The 21,758-nt window shown below is 45.8% G+C and overlaps 1 protein-coding gene and 1 long non-coding RNA gene across 15 annotated transcripts in view; one reads left to right on the forward strand and one right to left on the reverse strand.

The window, feature by feature from the left end:
- MED26 (mediator complex subunit 26) overlaps positions 1 to 21,499 on the forward strand; it is a 21,856-nt gene extending 357 nt beyond the window's left edge. Inside the window, exons 1-5 of one of the 14 annotated variants that reach the window (XM_041481642.1) lie at positions 7,368 to 7,429; positions 8,065 to 8,155; positions 10,943 to 13,067; positions 17,349 to 17,423; positions 18,724 to 21,499. In XM_041481642.1, the coding sequence (XP_041337576.1) occupies positions 12,963 to 13,067; positions 17,349 to 17,423; positions 18,724 to 20,403 (1,860 nt within the window). In that variant the 5' untranslated portion in view covers positions 7,368 to 7,429; positions 8,065 to 8,155; positions 10,943 to 12,962 and the 3' untranslated portion in view covers positions 20,404 to 21,499. Of the gene's footprint in view, positions 1 to 106; positions 324 to 6,923; positions 7,089 to 7,198; positions 7,430 to 7,466; positions 8,156 to 8,180; positions 13,068 to 17,348; positions 17,424 to 18,041; positions 18,254 to 18,723 lie in introns of those variants that run through there. The other 13 variants (XM_041481667.1, XM_041481720.1, XM_041481650.1 and 10 more) reach the window with 13 other exon arrangements.
- Positions 18,284 to 19,588, reverse strand: LOC121361294. Its single transcript, XR_005956326.1, has 2 exons — positions 19,451 to 19,588; positions 18,284 to 18,960 (listed from the first exon to the last, which is right to left on the reverse strand). It is a non-coding gene; the product is annotated as an uncharacterized LOC121361294 (long non-coding RNA).
- Positions 21,500 to 21,758: the final 259 nt, after the last annotated feature.

Here is a 21,758-nt window from a genome sequence, read left to right on the forward strand (position 1 = left end):
GGCGGCCCGGCCGCCTCCCCACGCCAGGCCGCGGCTCGGGCGCGGCCTGCAGGGGGCTCTGGGCCGGCCCCGCCGCCGCTCGCCGGGACCTTCCGGGGCGCCCACCTGTTCCTCGGGCCCGGCGGCCGCTCCGGCCGCGGCCGGGGGCACCCCGGGCTGCGGGAACGCCAGCAGGGCTCCGGCGGTGGCAGCGGGGCTCTGGAGCTGCTCCAGCACCGAGCAGCCTCGGTCTTCGCTTTTATCCCTTCCTGCAGCGCCGTAATGAGCTTATGGGCTCCTTCTGGGATGTGCTGTAAGCACAGAAGTCAGCGTGTATTTTACCTGTAAGTGGCCTTAAGTGGCGGTTATCCGAAGGATCATTTGCTCCTTTTAAGGGTTTTTTGGCTCATCCAAGCAGTTCTCCGCTTAGGTGTTTATTACTGTGAGAGGACTGCAGGGCCCTCAATCTGTCCAGTTTTTGAGTCTTAGATCAGCAGTCACCGCCGCAGGACGCCAAGGTGGGTCTGTCTTGGCCATCTGCAGTTTGTGGGGGCAGCCTCTGGTGCATCAGGCTGAATGTGTACGTGTTATTTTAGGGGCTGGGGTGTGTGAAATGGTGCTTTGGTTCCATTAAAGTCAAAGTTGCTCCTGTCTGAACAAGTGCTTTTTTGTGATAGACCTGCGTCAAAGTGCTGAAGTAGCTAATAAAGTTATTGTCATTTGGAACCTGTCCTGGAGCGGTCTGCCTGTGTCATGGGGACTGAAGAAAAATCTCTCTGGCCTTGTAGGTTCTGTCGAACCCCTTGGGCTGGGCATCTGTGGGGAGTAGCAGTGTTACACATTGGAGTAACAGTAACAAATCCTGGTGGTAATTGTGGACTGTTAAATGTCAGCGTTGTCTGAGTTTGCAGTACTTTAACATGGATCTTGCTGAAATGTCAGTTAGTGCACTTCATGAATCCTGTTTGTTCTGAGCTCTCTTTCTGTGGCTGCAGATTTTTCACTCTACGTGAGACCGAGTGCCAACCTACTTTAATAAAATTCTAGCAGATCTGTGGTGTCTTTTGACTTCAGAACTGTCAGCTGCTGTTGTTACCCTAATTTTGGTGTTTGTCAGACACTGTGGCTGTGCAGAACTAAGCAGCCAGGAAGCCAGTTTTGTGATGGATACTCTTCCCTTTCTCCACACGCTGATGTTTCAGGATGCTCTTGTGAGAGGACCCAAAATAACCAGGCAGCTCCCTGCAAGGGGAGGCCAGAGCTCCCAACAGGTCAGTAGCCCCTTAAGTTTAGGAGTGATGTATGTTAAATTATAATTCTACATACTTGATACTTATCCAGGGCAATAATTGGTGGCAGAAAAATCAGCTCATTGTTCCAAAGTGCCTGTAGGCAGGGTCTGTCTTCCAGTTTAACCTTTTCTTGGAGGAGAGCAGAGGTGGTGTAGCTGAGGTTCATTGTGCAGGCTGAGAGCTCAGACTCTGGGCTCCAAAGCACATGGAATATGTGGTGTTGTTGATTGTTCACTACCTGGCACATCACTGGCGTAGAGGGAAGAAAAACTTACATTTTGAACATGCTTAAAAAGCAGATTTTGAGTTTAATCACACTTGGGCACCATCATGACAGTACAAGAAGCTGCTCTGCTGTTTTTCTGCTGGGAGAGTCAGTGGAGCTATGAGCTGCTGTGCCTGCAGGGACTCATGAAACCTCCAGCTACTTTCTGCTGGCTCTTAGAACCTTCTCCTGACAGAATTAGTTGTGTTCAAACCTACAGCAGACATTGTTGTCACTGACTTCCTCATTTACCAAGAAGGTCAAGCTTTGAGGCCTAGATTTAATTCAAGCTTTTCAGTGTAGTTGGTGTGTGTGTGTTTCTGGAGAGGCTGAAAGCTTCACCAGTAGAGTCAGGTGGGCAAAACCAGTCCAGTTCTGTGGAGCTGAGGAGGGAGGAGATGGTTCTTCATGATGTTTTACTGTAGGATCTGTATATTTAAGCTTCACTTAAATTCCTAACACAGGCTGCCATTGTGGATATTTATTCCTGAGTGGTTAGTTAAATCTTGGTCAACTCACAGGTCATGCCTTAAATGGAAAAAAAAAATAGGACATAAGTTTCTCTACCTCTGTTGGGTTGAACTGGTCAAAATAATCATTTCCCCAAGCTTGTAGAACCTGCTGGCCTCAGGAAATCATCTCCTGTGCTGATTGTTCATCTCCAGCTGCTCCATAAAGCCCTGCTGACTCGGGAGCAATATTGAATTTACACATGTTTAGCACTTGAACCTCCTCTAGTAATTGCTGCAGAATATATTTATAACTTAGTTCCTCACACTTAGAGGTTACCTGTGTAAATTCTGAACTATTTCAAAGAAGACCTATAAGAAATAAGCTATTTTTAAAAGAACTTACATCATCCTAGAAGCCACCCGGGATGTCTGGTATTGTGTCTTCATTTATTCAGCCTTTTCTCCTCGAGGAAACATATGGGCAAACCACTTCTGCTCCATGACCTAAGCACTGAGTACCAGCATCACTTTCCTTCCAAGGCTTCTGTGAGAACATAGCAGGAGGTGGAGGAGAGCAGGAGTTCTGTTCTGTGAGGTCTGACAGGGGAGATGTTCCTTGATTCTGGTGGGAACAAGGCTGAGAAGCCACCCCTTCCACCCAGCAGAATTCCTTTGCCTTGGTAACTCGTGCTCTGTGCTCCTGGGGGAGTTTGTTCCCTGATGTCAGGAGTAATGGGAAATGTTGGTTTTTGCTCTGTGGACAAGCCTGTTGTTTCTAGCCAGCTGCTAGAATTGTGCTTGCAATTAAATGGTTCCTCATGCTGAATATGTAGCAATCTGTTCCTGTTTTTAAATATTAGATAATAACTTCATTATTTGCCATTAGTACCCCTCTGTGACACAAACCCAGCTTTGGTTTGAGTAACAGCCTGCATTGTGTGCTCCCAATTGGGCTTGGCTCTAGCTCAGGCTGTGGTTCATGCACTACCTCAGCTGGGCTTGCTGCACAGACCTTCAGGAGTGGTCCATGGCCTGAATTATTAATAATTAATTGTCCTGTGTGTTGGAATATGTTGAGTGGTGCATTGGCATGGGCTGATCTCCCAGCTGGCACAAGTTGCATGGTTAAAGACGCTTCTTGGCTGTTTTCTCTGTTGGTTGTTTTACCAAGCTGCTGGAGGCAAAACTCCCCTCACCAGTGGTACAGGTGCTTCCCAGTAGTGTCTTAAGAAGGTGCAGGGCACTGCTGTAATAATATAAATATAGAAAGCAGGGGAAGCTGGTGCTTCGCTTCCTGAGGGTCCCAGTGATTTCTTTGGGTGCAGGAAGTGTTACGTGTGGGCAAAAGTAGACTAGGAATGGCTCTTGCTTGAGCTTTATCCTTTTCTGTGAGCCCTAATGAGCTTAGCAGTTTTGAGGGAGGTGCAGAGAACCTGTTGTACCTCTTGCCCTCTTTGTCCCTTTCCTCACTTGCAGCTCATCTTGTTTGGAGCAGTCACATTTTGTGCAGGAAGGCAGCAGGTCGTTCCAGGTGTGTGACAAAATGCAGGGGGTTGGGGAGCATTTTCTAATGTGCAAGGTCTAAAGTGTTGTTATCATGTCAAACTTTAGTTTCAGATAAAGATTTGGGCCTGATGGAGAGAGTCCCATTGCATTCAGGTTTTTTATAATAACTTTAAATGAGGCCTGTGTCTCTTAGTGCTCTTTATTACAAACACTTGGGATTCACTTGAATTCACTGTGTGGGGGTGATGGTGCAGTTGGTTTGAATATTGTATGTCCACTTCTTTCTGAAACAGCTTATTTAGTTTGGTGGCAGTGCAGGCTGTCGCTTCTTGAGAGGGGTTGGAAGGCTGGAGGTTTAAAAACTTTCAATTTGTGCAGTGCCCCTTGCAGCAGTGAGACCATTGTGAACTTTGAGGCTTCTAAGACAAAATCTGAGTGAACAGAGATATCGGAGAGTTTAAATTGTGGGGTCAAAGCAAGGGGAATGCCAAACTGCTTTTTAGTTGTTAATTCCTTGAAACTCCCCAGGTTGCAGTGATGATGGCAGTAGTCATTTGCTCTGAAGCTCTAATTTGAGTGTTTGTTTCAGCAGCAGTGACAATTTAAATAACACCCACTTCTTATTCCTGCTACACACACCCATCTAATGTGTACAGGATGGTGTGGTGATCTGAACCGAGGAATTGATCAGGATTTAAAGAAGAAAAATGCAATATATGGATCTTTTCCCAGGTAGTTTTTGATGTAGCTTAATTATTTGATAAAACTTCTGGTGCATCACAAATAGTTTTGGCAGCAGAATTGGGTCTTAAAGTGTTTAAGTGAGTTTGGAAGCAGGAAAGAACAGCATCCTGTGAGGGTGGGGAGGGGCACAGGGTGCCCAGAGCAGCTGTGGCTGCCCCTGGATCCCTGGCAGTGCCCAGGGTCAGGTTGGACAGGGCTTGGGGCAACCTGGGACAGTGGAAGGTGTGGGAGGGGAATGGAATGAGATGGGCTGTAAGGTCCCTTCCAACCCAGCCCAGTCTGTGATTCCAGGAGGAGTGGAATGTTGCTGCTTCCTGGGTGCTTCCCTGCTGCCTTGGGACCTGGCAGGAAGGAGGTGTTGTCACCTGGAAAAGTTAACCACGCCTGTCTGGGTTTTTTGAGGAGACAGTGGCTGCCTCATGGTCAAGTTTCACTTGCAGAGCCTTTTTTGTTGCTGTCACTTGTGCGTGGTTCACAGATGTCTGGAATTATCCTGTGTTTGTGGGCATGCAGCAGTACAGGGGCTCTGAATGTGTCCAGGAATAAGTGCTGGGGAACATCTTCACAGCCAGACAGGAGGATGCTCCTGAGTTGTAAGTCATGAGTGAGCTCTGCAACTCAAGAGTAAACCACCACCTTCCACTAAAGGCTGTGTGGACAATGCTCCAAATTATCAAAAATTGGGTTGATTTGGCTTGAACCTCTGTGCTTACACCAGCTGTGGCTGCCAGTGGAGTTGATAGAGCTCCTGGGATTGTGTCCCCACCTCCAGCTGTTCTGTTCCCTCCCTTGTGGTGACCCAACCAAGGAACTCACCTGGCCAAACCCTACCTGAACAGGGGCTCCTCAGGGACCCCTTTCCATGCCCCAGCTCCTCCTGGGCTCGGAGAGGTGGCAGTTCTGGCACAGAGCTGGGGAATTGTGTGGCAAGGAGAGGTGACACTTGGGGTGGTGGCAGCTCAGGCTATCCTAGAGCAGTTTGAGTCCCCTCACATTGTCAGACTGGGTCATCATAGGGGATCATTAAAGAGCTTTTTAAATCCAAATGATAAAACTTTGCAGCAAACACCCGTCTGCACGTGTTGTACGTGGGCCCTTGGTGGGAAACACACACTGAATGCTCAGAGGCTGCAGGGAAAGAACTCATTAACACATTTTTATTGGTGTAGCCATGAAACAGCTCCTCAATGGAAGAACCAACTTTTTGTAGGTACTATAAATATGGGGAATAACCTCTGGCAGTCACCAGGAGCCACAGCTTGGAACTGGCAGCCTGCTTCCTGGGTGCTTCCCTGCTGCCTTGGGACCTGGCAGGAAGGAGGTGTTGTCACCTGGAAAAGTTAACCACGCCTGTCTGGGTTTTTTGAGGAGACAGTGGCTGCCTCATGGTCAAGTTTCACTTGCAGAGCCTTTTTTGTTGCTGTCACTTGTGCGTGGTTCACAGATGTCTGGAATTATCCTGTGTTTGTGGGCATGCAGCAGTACAGGGGCTCTGAATGTGTCCAGGAATAAGTGCTGGGGAACATCTTCACAGCCAGACAGGAGGATGCTCCTGAGTTGTAAGTCATGAGTGAGCTCTGCAACTCAAGAGTAAACCACCACCTTCCACTAAAGGCTGTGTGGACAATGCTCCAAATTATCAAAAATTGGGTTGATTTGGCTTGAACCTCTGTGCTTACACCAGCTGTGGCTGCCAGTGGAGCTGATAGAGCTGCTGGGATCGTGTCCCCACCTCCAGCTGTTCTGTTCCCTCCCTTGTGGTGACCCAACCAAGGAACTCACCTGGCCAAACCCTACCTGAACAGGGGCTCCTCAGGGACCCCTTTCCATGCCCCAGCTCCTCCTGGGCTCGGAGAGGTGGCAGTTCTGGCACAGAGCTGGGGAATTGTGTGGCAAGGAGAGGTGACACTTGGGGTGGTGGCAGCTCAGGCTATCCTAGAGCAGTTTGAGTCCCCTCACATTGTCAGACTGGGTCATCATAGGGGATCATTAAAGAGCTTTTTAAATCCAAATGATAAAACTTTGCAGCAAGCACCCGTCTGCACGTGCTGTACGTGGGCCCTTGGTGGGAAACAAACACTGAATTGCTCAGAGGCTGCAGGGAAAGAACTCATTAACACATTTTTATTGGTGTAGCCATGAAACAGCTCCTCAATGGAAGAACCAACTTTTTGTAGGTACTATAAATATGGGGAATAACCTCTGGCAGTCACCAGGAGCCACAGCTTGGAACTGGCAGCTGGTGAGGCTCCTTCCAGGAGAGAAGTGCTGGAACAAACTTCCCAGGCAGCAGAGGACCTGTGGCTGGTGCTTCCTGAGTTGCTCCATTTGGGGATGTTCTGGACCCTGTGTGAGGCCATTTGAGTGCACCTTGGCACACCTTGAAGCCAAGAGAGCACGGAGCTGAGCAGGCCATCCTGGCAGGGCTGGAGCTGGATGGGATGGGCATGGGATCCAGCTGGATCAGCTCCTGCTGCCAAGGCACTGGAGCCTGACACCAGCAGGGGCCAGAGGGAAAACACTCCAAAGCTCCCACATGGAGAGGGACCCAACCTGTGCCATAGGAAATAGAAGACTTTCAGCTTAGGCTGTGTTTCAGAAGTCTGGGGTTGGGCTGGGAATTCCAATTTGTCTTTTTTGGGGGGATTTTGTCTGGTAAGTTGAGGTGAGCCCAGTTTAGGGGTGGTGAGGTGTGCGTGGTTGCCTCTCTTTGGGGTTTTGCTGTGGCCACATGACACAGCAGCACTGTCATCCTGGCACCTTTGGCTCCTGATCAAAGTAGCTCCACTGCAGCTGAAGCTTTCTCTCCTTGTGAGATCCTTTCCCAGTTTCTTCAAGAAGCTGCTGCAGGTGACAATTAGTGTTTCTTTTTTTTCCAGGAACCACAAAAGTTTCAGGAGAGGGGAAGGAGGAATTGATTCTGCCTGCTGCAGAAGTTTGATGTTAGTCAAGGTTCACTGCTTTTAAGGCATAGTTACTCCAATACATTAGGCTTGGAGGTAAAATTAATGTCAGTGTAGTTTTTTTACATAAAAACATGTCTGTTTTGGCTGATAATATTTTGCTGGTATCTCTTCTCACCAGTTATGTGCATGGTGATAACACCAAATATACTCCCTAGGTCTGTATAATGTGGTAGGACGTAGCCCCACTTTTACACTTGGTCTTTAAAGAAATAATTTAAGGTAAAGGTAAGTAAGTACCTCATATTCAGTTTAATGTAAATGTAGGTTTGTTTATTCAGTGTTCTAACAGCTAAATTACTCTTTCTGAGGGTAATTCATGCTTTTGGTGTTTGGAATAATATTTAAGTGCCAGCAAATTGCTTTAATTTGAGGTGCAATCTGCTAGAACTCGGCAGTGAATTGGTGTTTTCAGGGGCACGGCTTTCACAGGGCAGCCGTGCGTGCCTGAGTGTGATTGTTAATATCAAAGTGTACAATTTTCAGCATGTCCAAACAGTCAGTGGTAGCAATTTCTGCTGAGGAGTCACTGGAAGTAAAACATAATTAGCTCTGTTTTAGTGAGCAGAGTGGTTTCTAACCCAGCAGCTGGGGAGGAGGGATCCTGCATCCAAGGGATTCAGGGACACGCTCGGCTGGGCGTGTTTTCAAACTTGGAGCTGTGGAGACGACTGCAGAGGTGGAAGTCTTGTCTCAGAGTGACAGCCAGCGCTTCTGTGGAGCTGCTTTCTCACATAGTTTCCATGCAGGATCAGCTTGCAGAGTATCACAGTTATAGTACAGGTCTGGAGGGTTTGATTTTTTATTTTTTTTTAAGGAGTGTAAAGCTGTAGAAGGTAGAGGAACATGATGTTTTTTTCCAGGTGGTGATGCACAGTCATAAATTGTCTTTGGTGAACAAACTTCCAGCACACCTACAAATGTCTGTAACTCAAGCCATCACTTTCTGAGCAGGTCAGTACATAACACTCCTCGTGCTCTGTAAATTAACTGCAGCAGGAAGGGACAGGGAATGTCTGTATAACTTGTCATCCTGAAAGTTCAAAAAAATAGTATTTCAATATTGTATTTAATCCTTGGAGAAACCACAGTTGATTCTTGAATAGAGTTGAGAACAGTGAGGTGGAGGAGAAGATGCAAGAGGTGATGTTTCAGATTTCTTGGTGAAGGTGGGTGCCTGCAGCTCATGGGCTGAGCACACTGCTGAGGAGCTTGGCTGCATCCTGGAAAACTCAGTGTCCCTTGTCTTGTGAGGAAGAGTTTGTCTGTCAAAATAGCATCTTTCGGGTTTTGACTTCGTGTTCTCTTTGCTAGACTTTTCAAGGCAGGCTGCCAAGGGGCTTAAGCCTCACTGGGGCTTTCTGAACTGGAAATGGAGAAGTTTTTTGTCACTAGGTTAGAAATAAGCGGGCCAGGTTGGAGCTTCATGAATGTTCTGCCCCATCCCTGGAATGGTTCAAGGCCAGGTTGGAGCAGCCTGGGACAGTGGAAGGTGTTCCTGCCCATGGCAGGGGGGTGGAATAAAATGGGTTTTAAGATCCTTTCCAACCCAAACCAGTCTGGGATCCCACAATTCCATGTTCTGTGTTTAAATATTAAAAAAATGCAGGTGAGTACTGGGTTCCTTGCTCCTGCCATGATCACACGGGGCAGCTGGCTCGAGTGGAGCTGCTTTTACAAACCCTGAGCTGAGAAGGCTCCATGCTCACCTTCCTTTTTTTCCCAGCCAAAGGTAGAGAAGACATTTTGTTTCCAAGGAGCTGCTGAGGATTGTGCCACTGGCTGGAATGGCCAAACATTCTCCAGGGGTTACTGGGGGGCTTTGCTTTCCTGACAGGTGACATTGTCCTGAGGTGACACAGCCTTCAGAGAATAGAGGTATTTGGAAATGGCTGACTGGCAGCAGTGTTTAATCTAGAATTTGGAGAGCAGTTATTCTAGGAGATGTGTAAATTGAGTTCAGTTTTTTTCTCCATATCCATAAAACTTGTTTATGGTGTGTACTGACAAGAATTCGCTATTGGTAACAGTTGTTGAAAGGATACAGTGACTTCTCCACAAACTTTCCCAGTTTGTAACACTATTTTTCTCAGGTTTTTTGAACAAACACACCATGCCTAAACTCTCATGAGCAGTCACATGAGCATCGTGCACTTCAGTGTGATGAATTATTATATTCCACAAAGAATTCAACGTTGTGTTCACTTCAGCCTTCCCTATCATTTAAACAATCAGCTGAGAAACTTCTCTGGAAATTTGAGGAAAGTTGGCTTGCTGCATTTAAAGTCCACTGGTATGGTGATAAATGGTTTTACTTAAAAAAACAAAAGAGTGAAAATTCTGTATTGTGGAGACATTAGTAGGGCCTTTCTGAATTGCACTCAGATATAAACTGCTCTCTGTTAACAGCTTTGGGTAGATACTTTAAGGGATGGCTAAAATAATATTTAAGAACTTCACAAAGCTCTGGACCCCTTATTATCAAGTCCTTAAGTGCACATTACATGATTTTAAATGCTCACCAGCTCTGTGGAGTGGATGAAGATGGAGCAGGTGGTCACAGAATGGTTCTGTCCAAGTGATGCCTTTAGGGGTCCTGTGGCACCTCACTGTGCCCTTCCCTTAACCAACAGTGAGTTCAGGTGAGTTCCTTAAGCAGAAAGCCCCAAGATCATGATGAATCAGAAGTGGCACATTTTAAGGCTGGATTTTCTACATATTCTGTATTATTCTGCCTGAATAGTCATCCAACTGCATTTCTGTCTCGTTGAAGTAGGACCAGTTGTCCCCGTGACTTTGCTTGCACAGCAACCTCATTTTATAGCTCTCTAAATTTTGAAGCAATAATTTTGGACTTCAATTCATGGCTTAGAATAAATAGTAACTACTAAGATTTGTCTGGTTGAAGTTTCTGTACAGGAGAAAGAGGAGGAGAAATGATTATCCTGTAGACAAGGAAACTGTGTCACAGTTGGATGTGCTTAGCACCAGTGCAGGGATTGGGGGCTTTGAGGGTGAGGTGCCTGAAATGGTGACACAGCCTGAGTGGGGACAGAAACTTTGGGCATTTGAGATTTTTGGGATCACATGAAGCACAGTGCTGGGGCAGTGAGGTTGGTAGTGTTGAATTTTTAGGTCTTTCACAATACATGCTGTTTCCTAGAGTTACCTGTGTGGATCTTTTTGAGAGGACAATTCTGAATTGCTGCTCTGAGTCTAGTTTGGAGTAGATGGAAAGGGTGTGATGTGTTTGTGCTCCTTCTAGCTCAGTGTCTGTTCCCCAGGTGGAGGGGCATGGCTGGAAGGGACTCCATGTGGTACATCACCTTCATGAAACTGCTCTTTCTGGACTTGTCTAATCTGTTCTTAAACCTCCATAGTGGCTCAGGAGACTGTGGAGAGATTGAGTGCACTTGTAGCTCACTGGTTATTTTTATATGCAGTCATGATTTGTCTTGTTGCAAATTAGGCTAGTGAGCATAAAAACAGTTGATTAACATTTCTTTGTTATGACTAATAATGCATAGGAAGGCTTATTTCAAGCTTCATGTGTCTCTTTCCTATTTTTTCAATACTGTGTGAAATGAAAACTTCCAACTTTAAGTTATTAACCATGTTTTCAAAACATGGTTATCCTGCTGTCCTCTGACCTCCTCTTGGCATATGTTCTTCTTGCACTGTTGCAGCTGGAGATGAAGATGTAATTCCAGCTGAATTTGACTTTTCTGCCATTCCTTACAGCTTGAAAAACAACACTAAATGATGTTGCTTGCAGTGTGCTGTGGTGGATGCCACCAGGAGTGGCAGTGGCTGCCTGGGGTTGTGCTCCCTGGTTCTTGCTCTGTTCCTTCAGCAGGAGTTTTTACCAATTGAATAGTATTTCATGAGCTTCTTTGGCTACTGTGCTCTTTAAAATCAGGCTAATGAATTTTTATTTGTCCAGCTTCACAGTGTGGTGGGGTGTGGAAAAAGAGGTTGGGGGGGTCATATTGCAGTGAATCTTTGTACATCTGCAGCTCAGGATTGGCACCACAGGCACGATTCTTACGGTGTTATACAAAACCTTCAGTAACTGTTGAAGATCAGACAGGTATTTCTCTCTGTAGTAACAAAAATATCTTTCAGTTCCTGGCTAATAAACGTGAATGGAGAAAAGTGTTTCACTGTTGCTGTTTTCTGTTTGCCTTAAAGACCTTTTCCTGTAGCGCAGGGAGCTGGGGATGTGCCTTGTCTTGATAGTCTGTGTTTTACTCCCTCTTGTACCATCCTCCTCCAGTGGATGCTCCTTTTTTTGGGTGGTTTCCCCTGCCTTGGCCCAGCCTGGAGCTGTTCCTGCTGTGCCAGGGGCCTGGGTGCAGAGAAGAGCCGCAGCGCTCGTGGCACTCCCAGCTGCTGTGGATTTGTGTCTGGAGGCCCTTTGTGAGTGCCAGGGCAAACTGTGCTTTGTGCTGGCAAGCTCCCCTCATTCTCTTGGCTGCTGTGGTGCCTGCCCAGCTCAGGGATGTGTGTGGGCACTGCCAGGAGGGAGCAGGGGAATATTTCAGGTCCACTGGTTCCTTCACGCTGCGGAATTATATTGGAATCTGACCTTACTCTCATTTGCTGATCCTGGCTTTGTAAAGCATATACAGGAAGGTATCTGGATGATGTTAATTTACCATTAAATGAAGCCTAAGTACAAATAAAATATATGCAGATTGGTTTGACTCTTCAAAGTAGACCTGGGAGTTTTAAATTTGGAGGTACAGATAATTCTTCCTGTACCTGGTCACTCTTTGGATTCTTCTTGGTACTCAAGGAGCATTTCTTCTACCCCTTGTTTTACAGCACAAATTTCTGATCAGTTTTCAAAGCATGAATTTCTCTGTCCTAGAAGATTCTCCCAGTGGATGACTTCCAACCCAAATAATTGATTCTTTCATGTTGAAAGATCTGTTTTACTAAATACTTTTAGAAAACTGGCCTCCACATTTAAAAATATTTTTGTGTACTGGTTAATATCGGACCTTTGCTTGTCAAACTGACTTTCAGACATTTTCAATAATGTGAGCAAAGTAGTGCATGGTCATCTTTTTGGTATGTTGTGTCTGTGAATAGTATCTCGTGTTCCCTATCTTTAGACAACATCATGTCACATTGGGGCTAGGGGGAACTGTTAATAGATCAGCTGCAAGGGAACTGAACTAAATACCAGCAGGTTGTAACCTGAATTCTAACTTGGTGTGTTTGGGCTGTACCTTTGAACAAATGACATGACAATTTTCTCTTGGTGGTGTGTATTGTGTGGTGTCTCATAGTTCCTACACAAAGTGCTAAATAAACTCTGCACCGCTGTATTGCTGTTTTCACATTCAAATAAAGCCTCCTGTGAATAGCAACTTTTCTCTCCTCACTTCTTATTTCATATTTTAGATTATTGTGCAGAAAAGTAGCTTTTGTACAAAAGCAGTGTTGGGGCAAGGTGTGACACTGAGGGGGACCCTGATCTGGAGCAGGAGCTGCTGTTGGGCTGCAGGTGACACTGAGAGCTCCAAGAGAAGAACACCAGCCATGCCACTGCTCTGGAGCACCACTGCACCTCCTGGGAATCAGCTCTGCCTCCCTGGCCTCTCCAGCAATATTCACCTTCAACTGAGATTTTCCTGAACATTTTCCTGCACTCCCTGAAGAGATACACAGCCCTGGGAAGACAAAAAATGTACAAATGCTCCTGTAAACTTCTGTCTGGACCCTACTGCCACCAGAAACCTCCAGCTTGGCAATGGACACCTGGAATTGTGTTTGTAGGAGGAAAAAAGACCTGTTCAGTCTCTCACAGTGTCTCTACTTCTCTGCTTGCTTCTGTCACACTGCGTTGGTGCTACAGGTGGGACAGTGTTGCAGAACTACTTTCTTTGAAACCATGGAAATGTGGAGTATTTATGGATATTCTGATGAAGTAGTTAAGTATGATGGCAAATGCATTCTTTCCAAAGCAGTGTGTTGTGATACCTGTGTGCTCTGTTCACCATGCCCTTGGTGGAGTCAAGCTGTGGTTGTTGTAAGCTGTGATTTCAGGAGGATGATGGTGTCACACTTTGTTTTTAGAGGATTGTCAGTGATGGGCAACTCCAGGCTAAGTTTAAGTGTCCTTTAGAAACCTGTGAAGGCACTAATGTGACCCAGAAGGATGTTACTGTGTCATGATGCCTTTTAGCACTGGTACCTGAGCTTTGTGGTTGAAAAGAGCCTTTCTACCTGAAAGGCAGGAATCTTCATGAGCAAGGTGTTTTTGGAATTGTGCATTGAGTTTTTCATGTTACACAGAAACAGCTGCTCCTTCTACTCCAGGTAACTCAGGGCTGGTTTGTTGTTTATCATGGTCTAGTCAGGCTTGCAAGGATCTTTGGAAACATTCCTGTGAAATATTAAAAAAAGAAAATCATTGCTTTATCTGAGTGTCTGCAATAGAAAGTTTCTGTAACATTTGTTTTTCAGGCTGCAGTGAGGGAGTGCAGGTTGTGCTCTGAGTCCAGGCCGTCCCCAGGGGGACAGGAAGGTGTTCTGGGGGTGCTCACCTTGTTTGGGGTCTGGGCTGGTGTGTAAGTGAAGGAAGAGAATCAAAGCATCCCATGGAGTGTGCTGCTCCCACAGAAAACACATCCCAGCACCTGGAAGAGGTGGTAGAGCTTGTATGGATGCTGAGCTTGCTGCTGCTTTCAGATTTCCTGGTGGAAGTGGAGCTGGGAGGGAGCAGCTGTACCTCAACCTTCCCCAAAGCCCCTTTGAACTGCTGTGTAACTCCCTGAAATTAGTCACTGACTTAGTCCTGCTTTCTAAATACTGAAATAAGATTAAGATGGCAGTTAAGAAAAGAAAATTAAGCTTCTTGATCTTTTCCTGAGAGTTCAGAAACCTCTGCTTTTGTCTGAGGCTGGAGTAAAAGCATTCAGTGCTTAACTTGGAAGAGATCTCAGCAATAGTAAGCTCCAGAGTATGGCTGAATGGCTGGATGACTTAAGGAGCCTTGCATGGAATAAATAAGATTTGTTTTCTGTGGCTGTCATTAGGGTTGGCTGGAAAGGATTATCGTGGATGACTCAAAGCAGATGTTCTCCAGTAAACTTTAGTGAATTAGTCTGTGTGCCAGTCAGTGCTCTCAGCATGGGAGCAGCACAGGGAATTTGGAACACCTTATCAATTACTTACCAATTCTTTGGAGCTATTTGCTGCAAGCTCCTAAATGGGAGTCCTGGAAGTTTTTTTGGGGGTACTAAGGGGTTGCAGTGTGAGCAGACAAAGGCATGTAGAAACTAAAATGCAAATTCCTGAGTTGCTGACCTGGGCAGTTACAGCTCAGGGTCCATAGGGAGTGGGGCTGCTGAATTCCATCCTGCTCTGCTCCGTGGCACTTCACCTGTCTGTTCTGTTCCCAGTAAACATCCTCAGTAGCCCTTTGTGTTCATAAATGATCATTTCTGGTGCTGCTCAAAGCAGGGTGGTGTCCTGACAGGTTTGGTAACATTATTGTCAGGTTGGTTATGTGACAATGCATGAATTTTATTGTAACAGTTGGTTTAAGGTGAAGGTACTGCTGTGCAGGATGGGTGTGCTGCTGTTATCTCTACATGTGTCTTCCCATGGACAGGTTGGGAGATCCTCTTGTTTCCATCACTGTATTTAACTGCACTACAAGAAATTTAATAATCTGTGTTGTTTTAAAATAGGCAAATGTGATTTTTATTATAAGCTTCTCTTTGTGGCACTTTGGATGAAACGTTCTGAGAAAACTACACAAGGGGAATGGAGGAGAAGTTGTTGAACGTGCTTGAACATTTTATGCATTTATTTTCAAAGAATTAAGCTTCCTTACAGGTCAAAAAAAAGGGAAAATGAGAGGAGCTGCTGGCAGTTGTCTGGGGTGTGAGATGTTCGTGCTCTGCTCAGCAGTTGCTCCGTGACAGCGCGTTCTCAATTGGTTACAAATGTGTGAGGAATCCAAAATGGGTGGTTTGTGTTCCAGCAGGAGCTGAGGGTGCAAGGCCACTTTCACTGTCCTTAATTGGCAGCACGTGTCCCCCAGAGCAGGGAGGGAAGTCACAGCCTGTCAGTGCTGGGGGGGTGGTTTGGCATTTGGGGCACCCACTGGTGTGTGCTTGGGGGTATTGATCAAAGGCAAAGCTGTGACTGGAAATTCCCTGACCAGTTTCACCTTTCTGTAGGTGTGTGTGCACATGAATGTATCACTTTCCCCTCTTCACCACCTGATAGGCCAATGATCCTTTTTTTGCCATCAGTTCTTCATTTAGATAATGAATATTTGGGGATTACCAGTAACTGCAAAAATAGTTGTACCAGTTAATGGTGTGTGCAACAGAGCCTTTTTCACTCTGGTAATTCATAGTCTAAAGTATGTGTTGGGAAGGAGAGTATCATGTTTTGCAAGTTTAAAAATATTTGTCTGGAAACTCCCAGAATTGAGCTTTAACTGTTCTAAGGGCTCTGGTTCTAAAAAGTGGAAAAACCAACCCTGATGTTGTGTATTGCTTGAACTGTGGTGCTGAACTGTCCTTCCTGGGCTCTGAGAGCAGAGCAAGGGTCAAAACATGGAAGAAAGTCAGTGCACTGAAGTGAAATAATAAGAACTAAAATATGTCAGAATAGGTGCTCTTGCTGCTCTAAAGGTTAAGCAGAGTTTTACCAGGCCTGACCTCATGGTAGAGCTTAAAATATCTGCAGAGTGAAGAAAGAACCAGGACAAATTAATTCATCTTTGGCCTGGAGTTGGTTTTACACCCTATAGGAGTTAGAATTATTCAAAGCCTGCATGGACTTTAAACATAAGTTTGATAAAAATGAATCAAAAAATCAGGACAAGTGTTTCATCACTGACAGCATTACCCAGGTAGCTCCTAAATAACACTAAGCTCCTAAATAGCACTAAACTCCTAAATAGCACCAAACAGTCCTGCAGGGAGGGACAAAACATGGTCTGAGCCCAAGGTTTTCTGAAGAGAGATCAGCTCCTGGTGTTCCTGTGGGATGTTAGTGGAGGTAGAACTGACTTGGAAAAGCCAATTCTCACACAAGTCAGTGTTTTAAGAGGAGGGGTCATGCAGGGGAGTGTGTGGCTGGGAAGGCAGAGCTGCCTGTGATGATGATGATGATGCTCCTGATGAGGTTTCAGGATGATGTAGGATCCCTGCAGAGGTTCTTGCTGAGAGATTTTTCTCACATGCACTTCACATCCAGTTGAGTCACAAATGCAATTAAGCAATAAATGAGACTGTGATTCAAGTTTTCCTTTGCTTATCTTTTAAATCTATCTCCAAAGGTGAATTAGAAATTCCAGGTTTCAGCTCTCTTAACATCAGGTAATGGAAACAAAGATCTCTCTATAGGATCATAAACTGGTTTGGGTTGGAAAAGCTCTCCAAGATTAAAGAGTCCAACCCAGCACTGCCATGTTTACCCCTAAACCAAGCCCCTAAAACACGCAGTGTGTGGTTTCTGATGGAGACCATTAAAATCACAGAGTGCTGAGGATGTGCAGGATGCACAGCTGTGATCAGAGAACCTGATCCTCACCTTTCCAGGGGATGTGGCTTTGTGCAGTTCCTCCTCCCCGTGTCCAGCCCCAGCAAGGGGTGGTGGAGTGGCTGATGGTCTGGGGACACCTGCTGGGCACAGCCCCAGCCAAGGAGGGCCCTGCAGGCTGGGACTCCTGTGTGCAGAGCAGGGAGTGATCCTGGGAGTGGAACTGCAGAGTGACTGGGCCAGGCTGCAGTGGGGCCTGAAGGTTGGACTCCACATTTCCCACTGCTGCTCCTGCTCCACTTGGCACTTGTTCCCCTTAGGTGGGCACAGTTATTTGATGCTTTGCAGAGGGGTCTCAGAACTTTGGTACTCAACCACAGCAGTTTTATTGCCACTGTTTCCTTGGGTTTTACATAAGAGTGCGTTTGTTACAGCTCCTGCAGTTTCCAACTAGGTCAATAAAAGTGTCCTTGTCCCTATTCCTTGAACAATCAGCTCCCTAAAGCCAGACAGTCTGATAGCAGTTTGTGATTAATGCTTCCAGCAATTATAAAGTGGAAGGTCTTAAATTACATTTGTTAACTAAGACCAGTACATGAAACATGAAGTGACTTTGTCTTCCTTGTTGCAGATCCATAACATGGTGGCAGTGCTGGAAGTGATCTCCAGCCTGGAGAAATATCCCATTACCAAAGAGGCACTTGAGGTATGTCACCCTCTGAACATGATTTTTTTATATGTATAAAAGGACTTTTCCCTGCCTTTCTAATTTCCACTGGAGCTTTTCTGGAAACAATAGCTAGATTGCAAAGGATTCACAATTAAGATATTATTTTGTCCCTCTCGTGCTGTTTCCGACATCTCGCTGAACACAGGGATCCTTTCTGGGCCCAGATCAGTATTCTGGGCAGCACAGTTCCTGTTTGTGCAGGGCATTACATTAATCATCACTTGCCACTGATTAATTCTGTGGCACTCAGCAATATCACCCTGCAGTTCCGGTCACCTTTGTAGACGTTTGGTGACCAAGCACCTAAAATCTGAAATAGGAATAGAGTTGCTCTGGGTCTGTAAAATCAATCTTAAATGCAGTTAAGCAGGTTTCAAGGCCTGATATTTGTGGTGAGGTCAGGTGTAGGGAGAGCTGGTCTCTCACTGGTCACTTGTAGAAACAGTCCAAAGAAATTTTATGGCTGAATTATATATTTCTTTTTCACTCTTTGTATTGAAATTAGCGGTGTTCCTGCTTTTAACTGTTGCTTAATTACAACTCCACCTGTATTTCAACATATCTATGACAACAAGTTGCATATTTCTCTCACAGTCTGGTCTGTGTTCTCCTTTGAAGTACTATTTCTTAAGAAATCTGACTTGTGGAACAGTTCTTTGTTTTCAAATGTGCTTTGGGAACAATCAAACACTTCCTTCCGCTCATGAAACCTCCTTGGGACACCCTGGGAATGTGTTTAAATGGCTTTTTCATACGTTTCCACGAGGCTGAGGAGTGAAGGGAGAGGAGAGAGGTGGAGAAAAAAGGTAGGACACAACTCACACCTGGTAGTCAGGTTTGTCAAATGGAAATTTTTATTGTTAACAAGTTACTGTAACAGGCAAAGATCCTGGAATTCTTTTCTTTTGGCTCTCTGCAGATCTTTTACTTCCCTTGTGATAAACACACCTTTGGGTGCTGTATTTCTCCTCGAATCTGTGCCTGCACCCTTATTCTGGTGGTTTTTTCTCATTAAAGAATTCCTTTCTGATGTTTTTCCCAGCTCTCCTGCTCTTACCAGGGGATAAAGACAGCATGACTTGAAACCTACAGTCAGTTTCATGTTGTGTGGCAGAGCACTGGACTAATCCTTTCCAAAAAGATTAATTCAACACTTAAATCTTTAGTGTTTTTAACCAGGTGTTTCTCAGGGGTGAGCATTACAAAGCAGAAACATTCCTTAAGAATTTTGCTTGGAATCATACTTGTTTGTAAACCACCTTGTCTGTCTTTGTAGGAAACCAGACTCGGGAGGCTTATCAATGAGGTGAGGAAGAAGACATCCAATGAGGAACTTGCCAAACGTGCCAAGAAATTGCTGAGGAATTGGCAGAAGTTGATAGAACCCGTAACCCAGAACGAGCCAGTGCCAAGGGGGCTGCCCAACCCGCCAGGATCAGCAAATGGAGGTGCTCACAACTGCAAACCAGACTCACAACTTCCCGCTGTGCCCGGCGCCAAGCCCATCAGCGAACTGAAAAGCAGGAATGATATCCAGAAACTCAATTCTCCAAAAACAGAGAAACTGGGAAATAGGAAAAGGAAAGGTGATCACAGGGATGGGCATCAGGGCCCTCCTCCCCCAAAGGTCTCCAAAGCTAGTCATGAAGTATTACAAAACTCTTCACCCCCTCCAACCAACGGAATTGGAGGTAGTCCTGAAAATTTTCCTAGTCCTGTAGACATAAACCTACATGCAGGGCCTGAAAGCAGCAGGACAGATCTCAGTGAAAACGATAAACACAATAAGATCCCAGTAAATGCTGTAAAACCTCACACCAGTTCTCCAGGACTTGTAAAACCTTCAAGCACTTCCTCGTTACTAAAGACTGCAGTGCTTCAGCAGCATGATAAATCAGAAGAAGCCACGGGCCCCCACCAGCCCAAGAGCCCACGCTGCTCCTCCTTTAGCCCCAGGAACGTTAGGCATGATACTTTTGCTCGGCAGCACACCACGTACTCACCAAAGGATTCGATGCCCAGTCCATCTCAAAGGTCTCAGTTCGCAGACGCCGCACCGGTGCCGTCGCCGCCGCCATCCCTGATGCAACCATCCACACCTCCCATGCCAGCCAAGAGACTGGAGTTCCCTCCTCAGGCGGCCCCCGAGGCGGCACAGCACTGGCAGGAGCAGCAGGGAGCCCCCGAGGGCCAGCACAGGCACACAGCAGGGACACTTCAGCAGCACACGGCTCCCGGCTGCAAAGGCCACCCCGGGGAATCACACATGGGCTTCCCACAGGACACTTCCAGAATGGACAGTGACGATGCTGCTTCAGGGTCTGATAGCAAAAAGAAGAAAAGGTACCGACCCAGAGACTATACAGTCAACTTGGATGGGCACGTGATAGAAGGGGGTGTGAAACCTGTGAGGTTAAAAGAGAGAAAACTCACTTTTGATCCCATGACAGGACAGATAAAACCTTTAACACCGAAAGATCCTTTGCAGGTAGAAATCCCTGCACTTACTGAACAGCACAGGACAGAAACGGAAAAGCAGGAGCAAAAACCCAACCTGCAAAGCCCCTTTGAACAAACGAACTGGAAAGAGTTGTCCAGAAATGAAATAATTCAGTCATATTTAAACAGACAGAGTAGCTTGCTGTCTTCATCAGGAGTACAGACTCCAGGAGCTCACTACTTCATGTCTGAGTATTTAAAGCAGGAGGAAAGCACTAGAAAAGAGGCTAGAAAGACTCACGTTCTAGCTCCTAACAGCAAACCTACAGACTTGCCTGGGGTCACCAGAGAGGTCACGGGCGATGACCTCGACAGAATACGTGACCACAACTGGCCAGGCGTGAACGGTTGTTATGACACACAGGGTAACTGGTATGATTGGACACAGTGCATATCCTTAGATCCACATGGGGATGATGGGAGATTGAACATCCTGCCTTACGTCTGCCTAGACTGAGAGCAGTTCTGCTAACCACGCTTTTTACACCTGCAGTTAGCAGAACTGGCAGACACGATGCCACTTCCAGCTGGAGAGAGCCTCCTGTCCTGGACAAACAGGCCCCACGAGCAGAGGGGGGAGGGAGCTGGGCCTTTCCAGCTCGTTCCTTTAAATTCTCCTTTTGTGAAATGCTGCTACCAGTTTACTAACAATTGCAAAGGAAGGCATACGAAGGTTGATCAGTTGAGTTCAAAACTCCATAGCGAGCCAGCTATAAAAAAGTGTTAGTCCCCAAGAAGTGAAGAGGATTTCCAGCACTTTCTGAATGCCGGAATCTTATTACAGGCAGGTACAGAGAAAAATTGTGGAAGTTACCTTAACAAAATATGCATCTATTTATTTGACTTGATTTGGGTTTTTATTTGGCAGTGAGATATTCGAGAGACAATGTGCAAAAACTGTAGTTTTATTTCTATCACATCTCTGAACATGATTGCGTTATTTAAGAGTCATGTGGTACGGAGATTGGGTTTTAAACAGCAGGTGTTGCACTGCAGGCTGGGCCACCAGCTTCAGCTCAACATTCCATAGGCATCCACATATTTTAGTCTGGTTTCAGTTTAAATCCAGTCTCTGAGAAATGCTGCAAAAACTAGATGTTTAACGATATTTTTTGATCCCACCACCACCAGCCAAATATTTTTCCTCCTTTTCCCTTCCTGCAAACTTATAGGTAAAAAACAAAAAGACAAAAAAAACAAAAAGACAAAAAGGAAAAAAAAAAAAGACAAAAAAGAAAAAAAAAAAAAAAAGAAAAATCACCTTTTCTAGAATCTAAATGTAATGAGGGTGCTACAAGTTTGTAACTGTACTGTGAGAGGGAAAAAGGAAGCCTGTTTGTATGCTGGAAATATACTTGTTACCATTCCTTTAGATATTGTTTGCCTTATGGATATCCATCATAAACGCAATTTGCAAAAACAAAGAGCCTTAGTGAATGTACAGTAACTAGACTTCTGTGTTCCTGGGATGCAGAAGGGAGCAACTTTGCTATTTGGTCCTTTAAGTGGACACGTTGTGATATAAATGTGGAAATAAAAAAAATTTGCACAAACCAGTTTGTGAATTATTTCTATACACTCCACTCGATTTTCCCCCCCGAGTTTGCTCAGTTCAGCCCAGCCAGGGGAGCCCTGGCACCGGGGACCCCTCGGAGCAGGGAGGTGGAGCCGAATCCCTGGGACACTGCCGCAGGGAGAACGGGATTGTCTTCCAAGAACCTCGCTGTGCTGTCCAGTCACACAGGGTGGATCTGTTTTAACTCTGGAGACTGATAACCCAACTGCTGATAATGTACCTCAAAGTCTAAAGAG

This window comes from Pyrgilauda ruficollis, unplaced genomic scaffold, assembly GCF_017590135.1.
Source record: "Pyrgilauda ruficollis isolate IOZ18807 unplaced genomic scaffold, ASM1759013v1 scaffold115, whole genome shotgun sequence".
In the NCBI taxonomy this organism is placed as follows: Eukaryota; Metazoa; Chordata; class Aves; order Passeriformes; family Passeridae; genus Pyrgilauda; species Pyrgilauda ruficollis.